At 47.4% G+C, this 15,094-nt stretch overlaps 1 protein-coding gene across 1 annotated transcript; it reads left to right on the forward strand.

The window, feature by feature from the left end:
- The first annotated feature begins 1,032 nt into the window (after positions 1 to 1,032).
- On the forward strand, positions 1,033 to 3,327 carry Fbll1 (fibrillarin like 1). Its single transcript, XM_045152990.1, has one exon. It carries the CDS (start codon positions 1,471 to 1,473, stop codon positions 2,455 to 2,457), a length of 987 nt encoding a protein of 328 aa, XP_045008925.1. The 5' UTR covers positions 1,033 to 1,470; the 3' UTR covers positions 2,458 to 3,327.
- Positions 3,328 to 15,094: the final 11,767 nt, after the last annotated feature.

The raw sequence follows: 15,094 nt of genomic DNA on the forward strand, positions 1-15,094 counted from the left end.
TGTGTGCCATTCACACTGAAAAAAACAACAATATTTTCTTGCTGATCAATAGTCCCAAGCATAGGTTATGGGATTTAACACAGTTGAGGGACTAGAGGGATGCTCATCAGAGACCATGAGCTTCTAGAAGTCTGAGGGCTGTGACCCAGTGAGGAGGTTATGACGCTCTGACAACCCCTGGGTCTAATTTTTTCTCAGATTTGGGATGTAGTCCAGTAAGGATGAGCTTGCTTAGTGTGCAAAGGCTCTGGGCGAGAGTCTCAGAGCTACAGCAGCAATAGTTGACAATAGTCAGAAAATTTTCTCTGAGTTCTCACATCCAACCTTCCAATTATTTTGAGGTTAATCCACTCTTTGTCCCTTCCTCCACAACTTCCATGGCAACGAGCATGGCCGCCGTGCGCAAGCACCTGCACTCCGTGGCTCTGGCTACTATCACCTCCTGCAGGAATCGTCTGTTTAGGATAACTGTTTCAAGGAGGGAATAACTAGAATAAAATATAGGCTGTTTACATGTTGTCTCCTCAAAATATCTTACCAGTTTGTATGCCACTCTCAGATGGCAGAGGCTCTAAGAACAATGAATTTGTTGGAAAGAAAGCAAAAGCCAGTGCATTATATTGCGTGCAAACAGTAACTCTGTAAAAGAGTACCCAAAAATAAACACAAACTTTTGAATGAAGGAGCTAATTGCCTACAGGGCATTTAGAATGTGTCAGGCTGAACTGCAGATGGGCAGCTACAGAAGAAATCTCTGAGGTGGATCCTGTTTTACAGACAGCATGGCGAGATTCGGGTAGTTCAACAGACTTGCCCCAGTTCAAAGCCCTCAGACAGGTGGCAAGGAAATGCCATGAGCGCTGAGCGAATTCTCGCTCCTCTTCTCCTGCCAGAGACACCAGGGACTCAAGAGCCAGGGAGGGAAGGAGTCGCAGAGAATGCAGAAGACGCGGGCAGGGAGAAGGCGAGGGTTTCAAGTGAGCAGGTGGAGAAGGGGGGCTTCCGGGGGCTTGCAGGGTCGATAAAAACGAGCGTGATGTAATCACGCCAGTCACTGCGTCGAAGGGCGGCTCCGGGGACTGCAGTCCAGCTGGTCCGGACTGCCGCCCACTCCGTCCCAGCCGCCGCTCGCCACGCAGGCTACCGCGGCCACCCACTTCTTCCCCGCCAGCACAGACACCTGGATTCCTCGGCGACCCCTGACAGCATCCTCTCTGATCTACTGGCGACCCCTGACAACCGTCCCAGACAACCGGTAACTCTTGACAACCGCCCCCAGCAACCCCTTAACTCCAGACATCTGTCCCAGCCTCCGGGAGCCCGCCCTGGCAACCGCTCCAGCATCCCCTTAACTCCTGACAACCACCCCAGACTCCGGGAGCCCCTGGCAACAGTTCCAGCAGCCTGTATCCCAGCATCCCGGGTAGACTCTAGCAACCGCCCCCTTCGCATCCACTCCCGGGGCGCACCATGAAGCGCGGGGGTGGAGGTGGCGGCCGCGGCGGCTGGGGCTGGGGCCGAGGCGGTGGCGGGAAAGGCGGCGGCGACTCGGGATCGGGGTCCAAGGGTGGCTTCGGGTCGCGCAACCGCAGCTACGGAGGCGGCGGTGGCGGCGGCCGGGGCCGGGGGCGCGGCGGCGGTGGCGGTGGCGGCGACGGCCGGGACAACAGGGACCGCGGAGGCGGAGGATCCCGGCGGGGCGGCGGCCAGGGTAAGAACAAGAACCGGCGCCGGAAGGGCATCAGCGTGTCGGTGGAGCCGCACCGGCACGAGGGCGTGTTCATCTACCGCGGCGCCGAGGATGCCCTGGTGACGCTGAACATGGTCCCGGGGCTGTCGGTGTACGGCGAGCGGCGCGTCACGATCACCGAGAACGGCGTGAAGAACGAGTACCGCACGTGGAACCCGTTCCGCTCCAAGCTGGCCGCTGCCATCCTGGGCGGGGTGGACCAGATCCACATCAAGCCCAAGTCCAAGGTGCTGTACCTGGGCGCAGCCTCGGGGACCACGGTCTCCCACGTCTCCGACATCATCGGCCCCGACGGCCTGGTCTACGCCGTGGAGTTCTCCCACCGCGCTGGCCGCGATCTGGTCAACGTGGCCAAGAAGAGAACCAACATCATCCCGGTCCTGGAAGACGCTCGGCACCCGCTCAAGTACCGCATGCTCATCGGCATGGTGGACGTGATCTTCGCCGACGTGGCCCAGCCCGACCAGTCCCGCATCGTGGCTCTGAACGCCCACACCTTCCTGCGCAACGGGGGCCACTTTCTCATCTCCATCAAGGCCAACTGCATCGACTCCACCGCCTCGGCCGAGGCGGTGTTTGCTTCCGAGGTGAGGAAGTTGCAGCAGGAGAACTTGAAGCCCCAGGAGCAGCTCACCCTGGAGCCCTATGAGAGGGACCACGCGGTGGTCGTTGGAGTCTACCGTCCCCTTCCCAAGAGCAGCAAGTAATGGCCCCTTCCCAAGAGCAACCAGTAGCGCCCCCTCCCCAAGAGAAGCAAGCAGCGCCCCTTCCCAAGAGCAGCCAGTAGTGCTCCCTCCCCAAGAGAAGCAAGCAGCGCCCCTTCCCAACAGCAGCAAGCAGTGCCCCCTTCCCAAGAGCAACAAGTAGCGCCCCCTTCCCAAGAGCAACAAGTAGCCTCCTCCCCAACAGCAGCAAGCAGCGCCCCTCCCCAACAGCAGCAAGCAAGCCTCCTCCCCAACAGCAGCAAGCAGCGCCCCCTCCCCAACAGCAGCAAGCAAGCCTCCTCCCCAACAGCAGCAAGCAGCGCCCCCTCCCCAACAGCAGCAAGCAAGCCTCCTCCCCAACAGCAGCAAGCAGCGCCCCCTTCCCAACAGCAACAAGTAACGCCCCTCCCCAACAGCAGCCAGTAGCGCCCCCTTCGCAAGAGCAGCAAGCAGCGCCCCCTCCCCAACAGCAGCAAGCAGCGCCCCCTTCCCAACAGCAGCCAGTAGCGCCCCCTCCGCAACAGCAGCAAGCAGCGCCCCCTTCCCAACAGCAGCAAGCAGCGCCCCCTCCCCAACAGCAGCAAGTAGCGCCCCCTCCCCAGCAGCACCCAGCAGCGCTCCCTTTCCAACATCAACAAGTAGCGCCCCCTCCCCAACGGCAGCAAGCAGCGCCCCCTCCCTGAGAGCAACAAGTAGCGCCCCTTCCCAACACAGCCAGTGGCAGCAGCCACCGCTTGCCGCCCCAGCAAGATTGCCTTGTGTCTTTGTGTCTGTTGTGATGTGTTGTTTTACTGTTAAATGAGATAAAGGATTCAAGTACATCGTGAGACCCTGTTATGTTTTGTGGCTATAATAAATAAAATCACTTTCCCAGTTTTGGTGGTCCTAATTTACATACCTGGACATAGGGTCCCTGAAGTAACTACACTACACGGTAGCTATGCTTATCCCAACCACCCCAATCCTTGACTCCCCAAAGACCAGTTTTTTACACATGCTTCCCCTAACTGCAGAAGCAGGGCCAAGAGACTGTGGGTTGACGATGCAAACATTGTCTGCAAAGCCAGGGGTAGAGAGACAGGCCTTTCACTGCAGCACTGATGAATGAGACCGAACTAGGCTTGTTCCTGGAGTCAAAGCCAGAGTAAGCCCAGCCTAGACTGGCAGGACTGCAAGGTAGAGGCCCTGCCTCAAAACAAAAAAAAAAAAAAAGAAAAAGGAAAAGAAAAAGAAAAAGGAAAAGAGGGCTGGAGAGATGGCTTAGCAGTTAAGACACTAGCCTGCAGAGCTAAAGGACCCAGGTTCGATTCCCTAGGACCTATGTAAGCTAGATGCACAAGGTGGTCCATGCATCTGTAGTTAGTTTACACTGACTGGAGGCCTGGGATGCCCAGTCTCTCTTTCTACCTCTTTCTTTTTCTCTCTCAAATAAATAAATAAAAACAAAAGTGTTTTTTAAATGTTTACAAGGTAGGAAGGAAGGAAGAAATCCTGTCTGTTCATATTTGCCATGTCACATGATTAAGCCTGACCCCAGGGAGGGATACAGGCTGAATAGAGTTCTTGGTTCTACTCCATGGGGTGTGTGTTTCCCCAAGATAGGACATACAGCAAGGGAAATCAACCTCTTTCCTTGTAGTGGGTTCCCTCCATCCCCAAGATATATGATCTACAGGCTGTATCTGAATCTGCTTGGTGGGGCTCATCAAAGAGTGACCTAGCCAGACAAGGTGGCCCACACCTTTAATCCCAGCACTTGGGAGATATAGGCAGGAAGATTGCAGTGAGTTTGAGGCCACCCTGAGACTACATAGTGAATTCCGGGTCAACCTGGGCTAGAGCGAGACCCTACCTCAAAAAAAACCCAAAAAAACAAAAAACAAGCAAACAAAAAACAGTGGCCTAAACACAATCTCTCTGAAGCCAGGCCTTTAGTTCCAGCACTCTGGAGGCTGAAATAGGATTGATGGGACTTTGAAGTCAGCCTGGGGCTACAGAGTGAGTTCCAGTTCAGCCTGGGCTAGAGCGAGCTCCTGCTTTGAAACCATCCTCTCCCCACCGTCACAAGAACCACTGGATATGGTGATGTGTTCTGTAGTTCTTTCCTCACTGAGGCAAGAGCATCACTGTACAGTGAGTAGTTCAAGGACAGCCTGGGCAGCATAGATAGACTCGGAAAAGGAAATGTAATTCCACTGGGTTTCAGATGCACTGTGGTGAGTGGAATGGCATGGTCAGTACTGAGACATACAGGAATGCAGCCGAGAAAATGGAATCTGTTTGGGGAGGGCGAGGGCCAAAGAGAGGAGGCCACAGTTCCAGCAGGCAGTGCATCTGAGGAATCCTAGAGATAAGAGGGGTGCTGGGCACCAGCCCTCCTCAGAACCAGACCTGCCCAGTGACCCTTAGCGTGGCTGCCCAGAGGGTGTTACATTGGATTTCTGGGTTGATTGTGTATGCAGGTTTAGGTGACAAAGTCACATGTCACCAGACCCAAGTCTGGAAGCTCATTTCGTAGAATAACCACTATCCAAGGATGAGTATTGGCCATAAAGAACAGCTTTGTTTGATGGTTAAAAGATGGGAAAGAGGACATTTTGCTCATGGAGCAGTTTCTCCCCTCCAGCAAGTCAAGAAATTACAGACCCAGAATAGCAAACAAGGGAGAGAAATGGGCTGATAAAGGGAGGAATATTCATGTCTTTCCTGGGAGTGACCAGAGATGCTCCAGGACCCACCCTGAATGCCACCTCTATTTGTTCCTTCCATGGTCTGGTGTTGCTGGTCTGCTGTGGGTCCCTGGATCCTCAGGGCTGCAGTTCCCCAAAGGCACCCAGGCAACCATGGACAGCAAGGTCTTGAGCGGGAGGCAGTCTCAGTGAACAGCTCAGTTTATTCAATAGGGAAATGGGTTTATAAGCAGTTGAGAGCCAGAAGAGGGCCCTAGGGGGGTTGGTGGGTTCAAAGGTTGCTAGCCGATGCCTAGGGACTTTCCTTGCAGCAGGTAGGGCGGGTCAGGTGGGAAGAGGGTCGCGGGGGATGGGCTGTGTGAAGGCTGCTGGCTGATAAGGAGTTTCCTAGGCAACTGGCCATAGGTCACAGGGCTATGGGCAAAGCCTACGTTCAGGAGTGCCAGGGCTTGGAGAGGCAGTGCCTCCTGTAACCTGGGGGTCCTTAGCCGTGTCTGGCAGTGCCCGACAATCTGGGTGGCTGTGGATGTCTACCCTTAAAGGAGAAAAAGAAGAGAATTTTAGGCTCAGTCAACTCTATGTTAGAGTTCTGGATGAAACATTTCCCAGTGATAAACATGTCCACCACTTGCAGAGTTGAGCAGAATGTGACTCAATGGTTAAGGCCGCAAAGGGGACAGACACAACACGCAGATAGAAGTGCCAGCCCTTCTTGTCTGGTTCTGGTTCCCATCAGACATCTGCAGGCCCAAGTGAAGAGTCTGAAGAAGTGCTTTACAAGTCCACACAGCGTTACCTAGGCAACTGTCATCGTACTCCACTTGGCAGAACCAGTGATGCTCAGTATTTTTGTTTGTTTGTGGTAGGGTCTCACTCTAGCTGAGGCTGACCTGGAACTCACTCTGAGGTAAGAGGATCACTATGAGTTCAAAGCCAGCCTGGCCTACAGAGTGAGTTCCTGGTTAGCCTGGGTGAGAGTAAGACCCTTATTCAAAATCAACAGAATCGCCGGGCATGGTGGCACACCTTTAATTCCAGTTCTTGGGAGGCAGAAATAGAAGGACTGATGTGAGTACAAGGCCAGCCTGAGACTCCATAGTGAATTCCAGGTCAGCCTGGGCTACAGTGAGACCCTACCTTGAAACCCGCCCCCCCCCAAAAAAAAAGCTGATAGAAGGAAAGGTTTTATTTTAGCTTAGTCTCGAGGGGAAGCTCCATGATGGCAGGGCAAAGATGGTATAGCAGAGGCTGGACATTACCTCTTGTCCACATCAGGTGGACAATGGCAGCAGGAGAGTGAGACTCTAGTTGTATAAGATTCCTAATCCCACCCCCAACAACACAACTCCTCCAGCAAGGCGCCACCTCCCAAACTGCCATCAACTGGGAACCAACCATTTCAAAGAACATGAGTTTATGGCGGACACCTGATTCAAGCCACTACCATGGTAGAGCCAGGAATGTTCTTCAAGCTATGCCTTTTCCCTCCCTTCTTCTTTTTTTTTTGGGGGGGGGGAGGGTTTGGTTTTTGGAGATAGGGTCTCACTCTAGCCCAGGCTGACCTGGAATTCACTCTGTATTCTCAGGGTGGCCTTGAACTCACAGCAATCCTACTACCTCTGCCTCCTGAGTGCTGGGTCCACCCTTCTTACTGTCAACGGATGGTAATAAGGTAGCCAAGAAGCAACAACTCAGAGTGGGAGGGAACTTAGCATAGTTTCTGACAGGCCTGGTCCAAGCTGGAAGCCTGATGCTTCTCTTCTATGGAGTCAGCAGATCTATACAGGGCCACTGTCGAGCCCAATTCAGACACCAGCAAGTGCCAGCTGCATTCACCTCTGCAGCAGGCAGGAGGCTGGCGGTTGATGCTCAGAAAGCAAGGAAGGGGCTGGAGAGATGGCTTAGCGGTTAAGCGCTTGCCTGTGAAGCCTAAGGACCCCGGTTCGAGGCTTGGTTCCCCAGGTCCCACGTTAGCCAGATGCACAAGGGGGCACACGCATCTGGAGTTCGTTTGCAGTGGCTGGAAGCCCTGGCGCGCCCATTCTCTCTCTTCCTCTATCTCTATTTATCTTTCTCTCTGTGTCTGTCACTCTCAAATAAATAAATTTAAAAAAAAATTACAAAAAAAAAAAAAAGAAAGCAAGGAAGGCAGGAGCTGGGAAGAAGGGTCAGTGGTTCAAGACTTGCAAAGCCTGTTGGCCCAAGGTTCAAGTCTCAAGCCACCCATGTAAAGCCAGATGCAGAAAGTGGTACAAGCTTCTGGTCTTTACACACCCACACCCATCCTCTCTCTCTCTCAAGACCAAGCTAGGCAGACCACACAGCAAAGGGAGTTGGCAGAAGCCATCAGGGAGGTCAAATGCTTCGCCCATCAACATACCTCTTGCCAAAGAGATTCATGAGATGAAGAAATCAGGCCAAAGAAGAAAACCTGTGATTGTTTTATTTATTGTTATTATTTTTTGTTTTTGCAAGGTAGGGTCTCACTCTAGCCCAGGCTGACCTGGAATTCACTATGGTTAAAAAAAAAGGGGGGGGGGGTGCCTAGAAGCCATAGATTAGAAAAATTTCAGTGCCAGGGTGAGATACTTCCAGCAAGTGTTGGCCAAGGAGGCCCTTTGTGGTGGTTTGATTCAGGTGTTCCCCATAAAGTTAGGTATGCTAGGTTCCCAGTTGATGGAGATTAGGAAATTAACACCTCCTGGAGTGAGTGTATTGTTGGGGGTGGGTTTATAGCCAGTTTCTCCTTGCCATTGTTTGGCACACTCTCCTGTTGCTATGGTCTACCTTATGTTGACCAGCAGGTGATGTCCACCCTCTGCTCATGTCATCGTTTCCCCCTGCCATCGTGGAACTTCCCCTTTGAACCTGTAAGGCAAAATAAACCTTTTTTTTTTTTTTCCCCACAAGCTGCTCTGGGAACCTGACTGCAACAGCTGATGCCTCCAAAACATTACAGGTTATTGTCAAGGTTCTTGGTTGCCCACCAGAACAATTGCTTAAGACTCCATGTTTGCACAGCAGGACTCTGAGCAATCAAGCTGGAGCTGAGCTGGAAGACTCCTTCCTGTTGACGAGCTGTCAGGACACTGGAAAGAGCTGCGCAGCCTGGGGGAGAAAAGTTATCAATGGTGTTAACTAGTAGTGGACCCTGCAAGCTTTACCGCTGGCCAGCCAGGCCAAATGGTGGCATGTCTGTTATGGGGAGGACCAACTGCTAGTCTATGATTAGATTTGAGGTCACAGAAGGGAATTCTTGCCTGCTGCTGAAAACCTAATCAAAAGCCTATGGTTGGGAAAGGCATAAACCCTAAAAGGAAAACTAATACTGTTGTCTGGCTAAATAGGTATGTGTCCACCAAACTGCCTTTCTAAATACTTACGTTTATGTGCATATGTTAATGGTACTCTCATTTCTGGCTAGAGAAACCTCTTTGCAAATGGTGGTGACCACTGGAGTGACCAGCACTAAATGAGACACCTCTACCATGTTCCCAAAGGCTCAGGGAACACTGCAGAAGAGGTAGCAGAGATAAGGTAAAAGCCAAAGCCCAAGGGAGTACAGCTAGCAGTGTCATCTTCCAGACACAAAGTGCCCTCGGGCATTCATGACCTACACAAAACCTGAACAAGCCGGGCGTGGTGGCGCACGCCTTTAATCCCACCATGAGTTCGAGGCCACCCTGAGACTACATAGTGAATTCCAGGTCAGCCTGAGCTAGAATGAGACTCTACCTCAAAAAACAAAAACAAAACAAACCTGAATAAAACTTAACGGCAATTCTCCTATCTCTGCCTTCCAAGTGCTGGGATTAAAGACGTGTAACACCAAGCCTGGCTTGAATGTAAAAACGTTTTTATTTTTTCTTCACCGTCTTGCACATCTGGATTTATATGGATACTGGAGAATTAAATTAGGTGCTTAGGCTTTGTAAGCAAGTGCCTTACCAGCTGAGCCATCTATCCAGCCCTGGGATAGGTTTTATTTTTTTTTATTTTATTTTATTTGAGAGCGACAGACACAGAGAAAGACAGATAGAGGGAGAGAGAAGGCACGCCAGGGCTTCCAGCCTCTGCAAACAAACTCCAGACACGTGCACCCCCTTGTGCATTTGGCTAACGTGGGACCTGGGGAACCGAGCCTCGAACCGGGGTCCTTAGGCTTCACAGGCAAGCGCTTAACTGCTAAGCCATCTCTCCAGCCCTGGTTCTATTTTTATTATTATTTTTGTTTTTCGAGGTAAGGTTTCACTCTAGCTCAGGCTGACCTGGGATTCACTATGTATACTCTCTGGATGGCCTCAAACTCATGGCGATCCTACCTCTGCCTCCCAAGGGCTGGGATTAAAGGCGTGTGCCACCATGCCCAGCTTTTAAATGTTTTTGAAAATATTTGAGAGAGGAAGAGGCACATAGAGAATGGGTGTGCCAGGGCCTCCAGCCACTGCAAATGAACTCCAGACATGTGCCCGTTGTACATCTGGCTTAAGTGGGTCCTGGGTAATAGAACCAGGATATGTTGGCTTTGCAGGCAAACGCCTTAATTGCTAAGCAATCCCCCCCTCCTTTTTGTTTTCCAAGGCAGGGTCTCACTCTAGCTCAAGCTGACCTGGAATTCACTATGTTGTCTTAAAGTGGCCTCAAACTCATGGCCATCCTCCTACGTCTGCCTCTCAAGTGCTGGGATTAAAGGCATGTGCCACCATGCCTGGATTCCCCCTCCTTTTTTTATTTAAGACACTGGGGCCATCTTGAAACAAATTTAACTGTTTTTGGGGGCGGGGGAGTGGAGGTACTGTCTTGCTCTAGCCCAGGTTGACCTGGAATTCACTTTGGAGTCTCAGGCTGGCTTTGAACTCACGGTGATCCCCGAGTGCTGGCATTAAAGGCTTGTACTGCATGTATATGTAGGCCAGAGGTTGATGCTGGGAATGTTGGGCATCTTCCTCATTCTTCCAGTTTTTTTCAAGATAGTCTCAATCTCCTTAGTGCTATGAAAACAAGTATGTCACCCACCATTCTCTATGGCTGCTAGGGATCCTAACATAAAGGTGATGACTAATTTGAAAGTAGAATAGGCCAATTTCCAACACAATCCCACACATTAAAAAAAAAAATTAGGGCTGGAGAGATGGCTTAGCAGTTAAGCTCTTGCCTGTGAAGCCTAAGGACCCCGGTTTGAGGCTCGGTTCCCCAGGTCCCACGTTAGCCAGATGCACAAGGGGGCACACGCATCTGGAGTTCATTTGCAGAGGCTGGAAGCCCTGGCACGCCCATTCTCTCTCTCCCTCTATCTGTCCTTCTCTCTCTGTGTCTGTCGCTCTCAAATAAATAAATAAAAAATTAAAAAAAATTAAACGTAAAAAGCCGGGGGTGGTGGTGCACGCCTTTAATCCCAGCACTCGGGAGGCAGAGGTAGGAGGATGGCCATGAGTTCGAGGCCACCCTGAGACTCCATAGTGAATTCCAGGTCAGCCTGGGCTAGAGACCCTACCTTGAAAAACCAAATAAATAAATAAATAAATAAAATAAATTAAAAAAAATCAAACTTTCTCTTCATTCCAGATTTAACAGGCATTGACTATGAAAAACCAGCCAAGATTTGGTTCAGAGGAAATGAATGTGAGATAACCATAGGTCCTGGTATCTCCTAAGACTAAGACTGTAAGAACAGCCCTGGTGTGGAATAATGGAAACAAATTTTTTCATTGTTTAAAAATGTTTTTTTTTAATTTTTTTCTGTTTATTTATTTATTTGAAAGTGACAGACAGAGAAAGAGGCAGAGAGAAAGAGAGAGAGAGTGTGTGTGAATGGACACGCCAGGGCCTCCAGCCACTGCAAACGAACTACAGACACATGTGCCCCCTTGTGCATCTGGCTAACGTGGGTCCTGGGGAATTGAGCCTCGAACCAGGGTCCTTAGGCTTCACAGCCAAGCGCTTAACCGCTAAGCCATCTCTCCAGCCCAAAATATGTTTATTTTTATTTATTTATCTCGAGAGGAGAGGAAAAGAAAAGAATGGGCACATCAGGGCCTCCAGCCTGCAAATGAACTCCAGATGCATGCAACACCTTGTGCACCTGGCTTATGTGGGTCCTGGGGAATTGAACCGAGGTTCTTTGGCTTTGCAAGCAAGCACCTTAACCACTAAGCCATCTCTCCAGCCCAAACTTTTTCATTTTTGTAAGCCTTATAAGGTGTGATGTTGGGAGACTATGACTGCTTCTATTTTAGGCAAACTAACTTTTATAATCAATTCATTAGACACATCATTTATTGAATATTTCCCCCATTTTGTTTGGAAATAACAGAGGTGAACAAATCTTTACAAAGCCCTTGCTCTCATGGAGTTTACAGTCTACTAGTTAATTTCAGTAAGAACCACAATCTTTTATTTACTTGGGTGGAAATGTAATGGTACAACACTGTAAGATAAAAGAAATAACGAGGAGAAACATGTAGTAAAACAAGAGAATTTATTTGGAAAGTAGGATATAAAAGGCATGATTCTAACATTGATTCAGATTATTAAAATTAGAAAAAGTTATAAACTACAGTGAAGGCAGGGATTCTGAAGATGGATACAAACAAGAGAACCCACGTTTCTTTCATGCAGATAAGCACTAAGGAAAAGCACATGGGAATGTGTACAGAAGAGGCCACAACAAATACCCGGAAAATTTATATAAGAAACTGTACATAAATGGAAAAATAAATTAGGTCATTTACAAGAAATGTTTTACAGGTTATAATAGGCCATAACTTAGTTTATTATGCATAAAATTTATAGCACATCATACATTTTTACATCACAGATTCAATGTAGCAGAGCTCAGACATGACAAAGCTTGGACCTGGACAGGAGTAATGCAACAGACCGAATAAGGCAGCATACACTGAAGTGGCGAGTATGCATAACACACACCCAAACCCTCACAAGATCCCTCACTGGGACATCAAAACATCAGGTATGATCTGACCAGTAGCTGGGCAGAATGGAGGCAAATGCCAGTTACCATCTGCTAAGATCGTGTTTCACTCGGTTTAAACGTACACAACATGTAAAAACAACAAAACCATCTTAACTTCACCTCCTAGTGCCATTGCTATTTGGGATTTTGGGATAAGGAGACTAGGGCGTTGATGTTAAGACATAATAAAATTATCTTTTCTTTCTCAACGTAAACTTAAAGGGGGCATTCAGAAAAAAAACAAAAACAAAAACAATTTCCAGATGGCTTAGTACTGTCTTAAACAACTGATGAAGCCGAGCTTGTATACATCTACATTAAACTCAAGCAGGTGAAGCAAAACTAAAATCTTCTTTTATACGACTTGCGTTCGCTATACAAATTACATACAAATGAAAATGCTTTGAAAGCTACCAAAAATTAATGCACTACAATGTTTGAAAGGTGTCTGGAAATAGTGCATAACATTCTAGGCTTGAATTAGTTGCATATTTATAAAAAAAAATCTTCCATGTGCTCATGAAAAATACATTCACCAGTTTTTAAAGAGTAAAATTAGTGGCAGTTGCAGCAAAGATACTAAACCTGAAAAACACTCTGGCAACAAAACAAACTGAACTGTGATTTCTAATTTTTTTTAGTTAATATTCCCCAAGCACACTGAAAACTAACTGTTGCACCATAAATTCCAGTATCAGTTTATATTTGTTTTAAACAGTAAAGTTTAAAGACACCTGATAAGGACAAAGTAGTTTAGATCTCCAACCTATCTGAGTACAAAGGACTCAGGTTACTTGTAGGTAACTGAGCCTTTGTTCCAGAAATCCTGCTGTGAAGGATGGACAAAAGCAATTTAATTCCACAAAGGGCTCATGTGCACCCACACCTGTTCCCACTCACAATGATCACAAAAAGGCCACTAAAAAGCCTTTAAAGTATCTAATACTCCAACATCTGACTTTAGGATATTTTCATCTCATACAATGAAAAAGTTGTAATACCGACATAATTATGAAGCCAACAGCAAAAAATTCCAGATACCTTTATAGATTAATGCATACACACTTTAAAATACACATTTTACCCTTCATTCATAATGTTTTCTACTTGGCTACTGTAGACAGTAGCTGAGAAAATAAGCAATAGCATTCTACTGATTTTCTGAGTCCAAAATCTAGTACCCATTTAACATTCAACAAATAAGAGTAATTACAAAATTATAGAAGCACTAAAAATTAACTCTAGAACTCAACTCAAAATACTGTTTTAGTCATCACAAATACTGCCACATAGTAAGCAACTGTCTCAGGATCCTGATAGTAACTGAGTCATTTCCCACTGTAACAATCCAATTCTCCTAGTTTACAAATAAAGATAATATTTGAAGAATGTAGAGCACTGACCAGTATTATTTCTAAAACAAAACCAATTCCAACTCCACATCTGCAGTGTAACCAATAGAGACTGCATTAAGTAAACTTTTCGTGAAATCATTTTTTCACCTCCCAAATTGAAATCAGCTGAAGATCAAGCATTCAAAAACACTCAAGTTTACGGGGGACATCCAATTCAAACCATCAGAAGGATGTTTCATATACAAACTCTAGTAACCACAGCACCGGGCTCCAGCCCCTGAGGAGGTCCTTACATCACTGGGCAGAGCTATGGACAATGGTGCAGCCCTGTGTTCCTGTCTTACTGAGAAGTAATGGAGCTTGCAGTTGCTTTTTTAGGGCTGTTGTTTTGAGGTAGGGTCTCACTTTAGCCCAGGCTGACCTGAAATTCACTATGTGGTCTCAGGTTGGCCTTGAACTCATGGCAATCCTCTACCTCTGCCTCCTGATTGCTGGGATTAAAGGCGTGTCCTATGCCCAGCTGATTCTCCATTTTTTTAACTGGGAATGTTAAAATACTTCAAAAAGTATTCATTTTGGGGGGACTTGACTGATCTTAGAAAACAGTAGAAAATATAAGACAATTACATAATGACAACAGGCAGTGATATACCCAGACTATTTGATGACAGAAACAAAGCCAGCTGACTCTAAGCACACTCAACCCAATGGGCACTTATTAGGGGAAAGGACACTGCTGCCATTTGATAGCAACAACTTAAAAATAAGATTAAAGTATTGCAAAGAACATATGTATATTTTGTTGCACACAACACAAACAAATGCAAAATAACATACACTTTTTCATTATATTTGTCCACAGCTTAGGAGAATTTCTGAATTACATATCAAATGCAATCCACTAAAAAGGATAAAGTGCTCAACAGAAGGAGAAAGGAATAAATAAAGAAAATATGAAAAAAACATCTTGTTATAACAAGAGGAGTGGTTGTAAGCTTTCCACCCAAGAACGCAGCCCTGAAGTGGCAGGAGTTTTCCAAGAACCGAGGTCCTCAAACACAGCAACCATGGCATTCACAGGCAAGATGAATTCCAGTTTTGGAAGCATTCGAAATTCGCAAATAATTGGAATCTCTTGAGGGCTTTCCACTATCATGTGTATTACTGGCAATGGCACTGACTTTACCCATTAGGAGTCAACCTACTTTCCCATCCGGAGTGGGGAAGAAAAGAAAGCCACATTACCTTACACAATAAGGCTACTTAACTGGGGAAGTCTAGGGTCAGAATCGAAAGCCATAACTTCTAAAAAAGTCTCCAGCTAGAAAGCAGCATTTTGAGTGGTGGTGGTGAGTTTTGGATTTGGCATTTTTTTTTTATCAGAACAAAACTTAACTGCCAGTGTTCTTTAGCATTTCAAAGTTTCCAGAATTTTTATAAACATTCTATGTGTGTAAGTCATTAACAAATTTTAAAATGTTTCTTTGCAATCCTTTAAACTGACTGCACACAGCTGAGAATTTTAGAAATTAAATCCCTGGAATCAGTTTTACTAAAGGAAATACATTACTGAGAACCAAAAGTTGTGTCCCACGCAGGCAATTTTATGAGTCATGGGAGAC

The sequence above is a fragment of the Jaculus jaculus genome, chromosome 6 (assembly GCF_020740685.1).
Source record: "Jaculus jaculus isolate mJacJac1 chromosome 6, mJacJac1.mat.Y.cur, whole genome shotgun sequence".
Lineage (NCBI taxonomy): Eukaryota > Metazoa > Chordata > Mammalia > Rodentia > Dipodidae > Jaculus > Jaculus jaculus.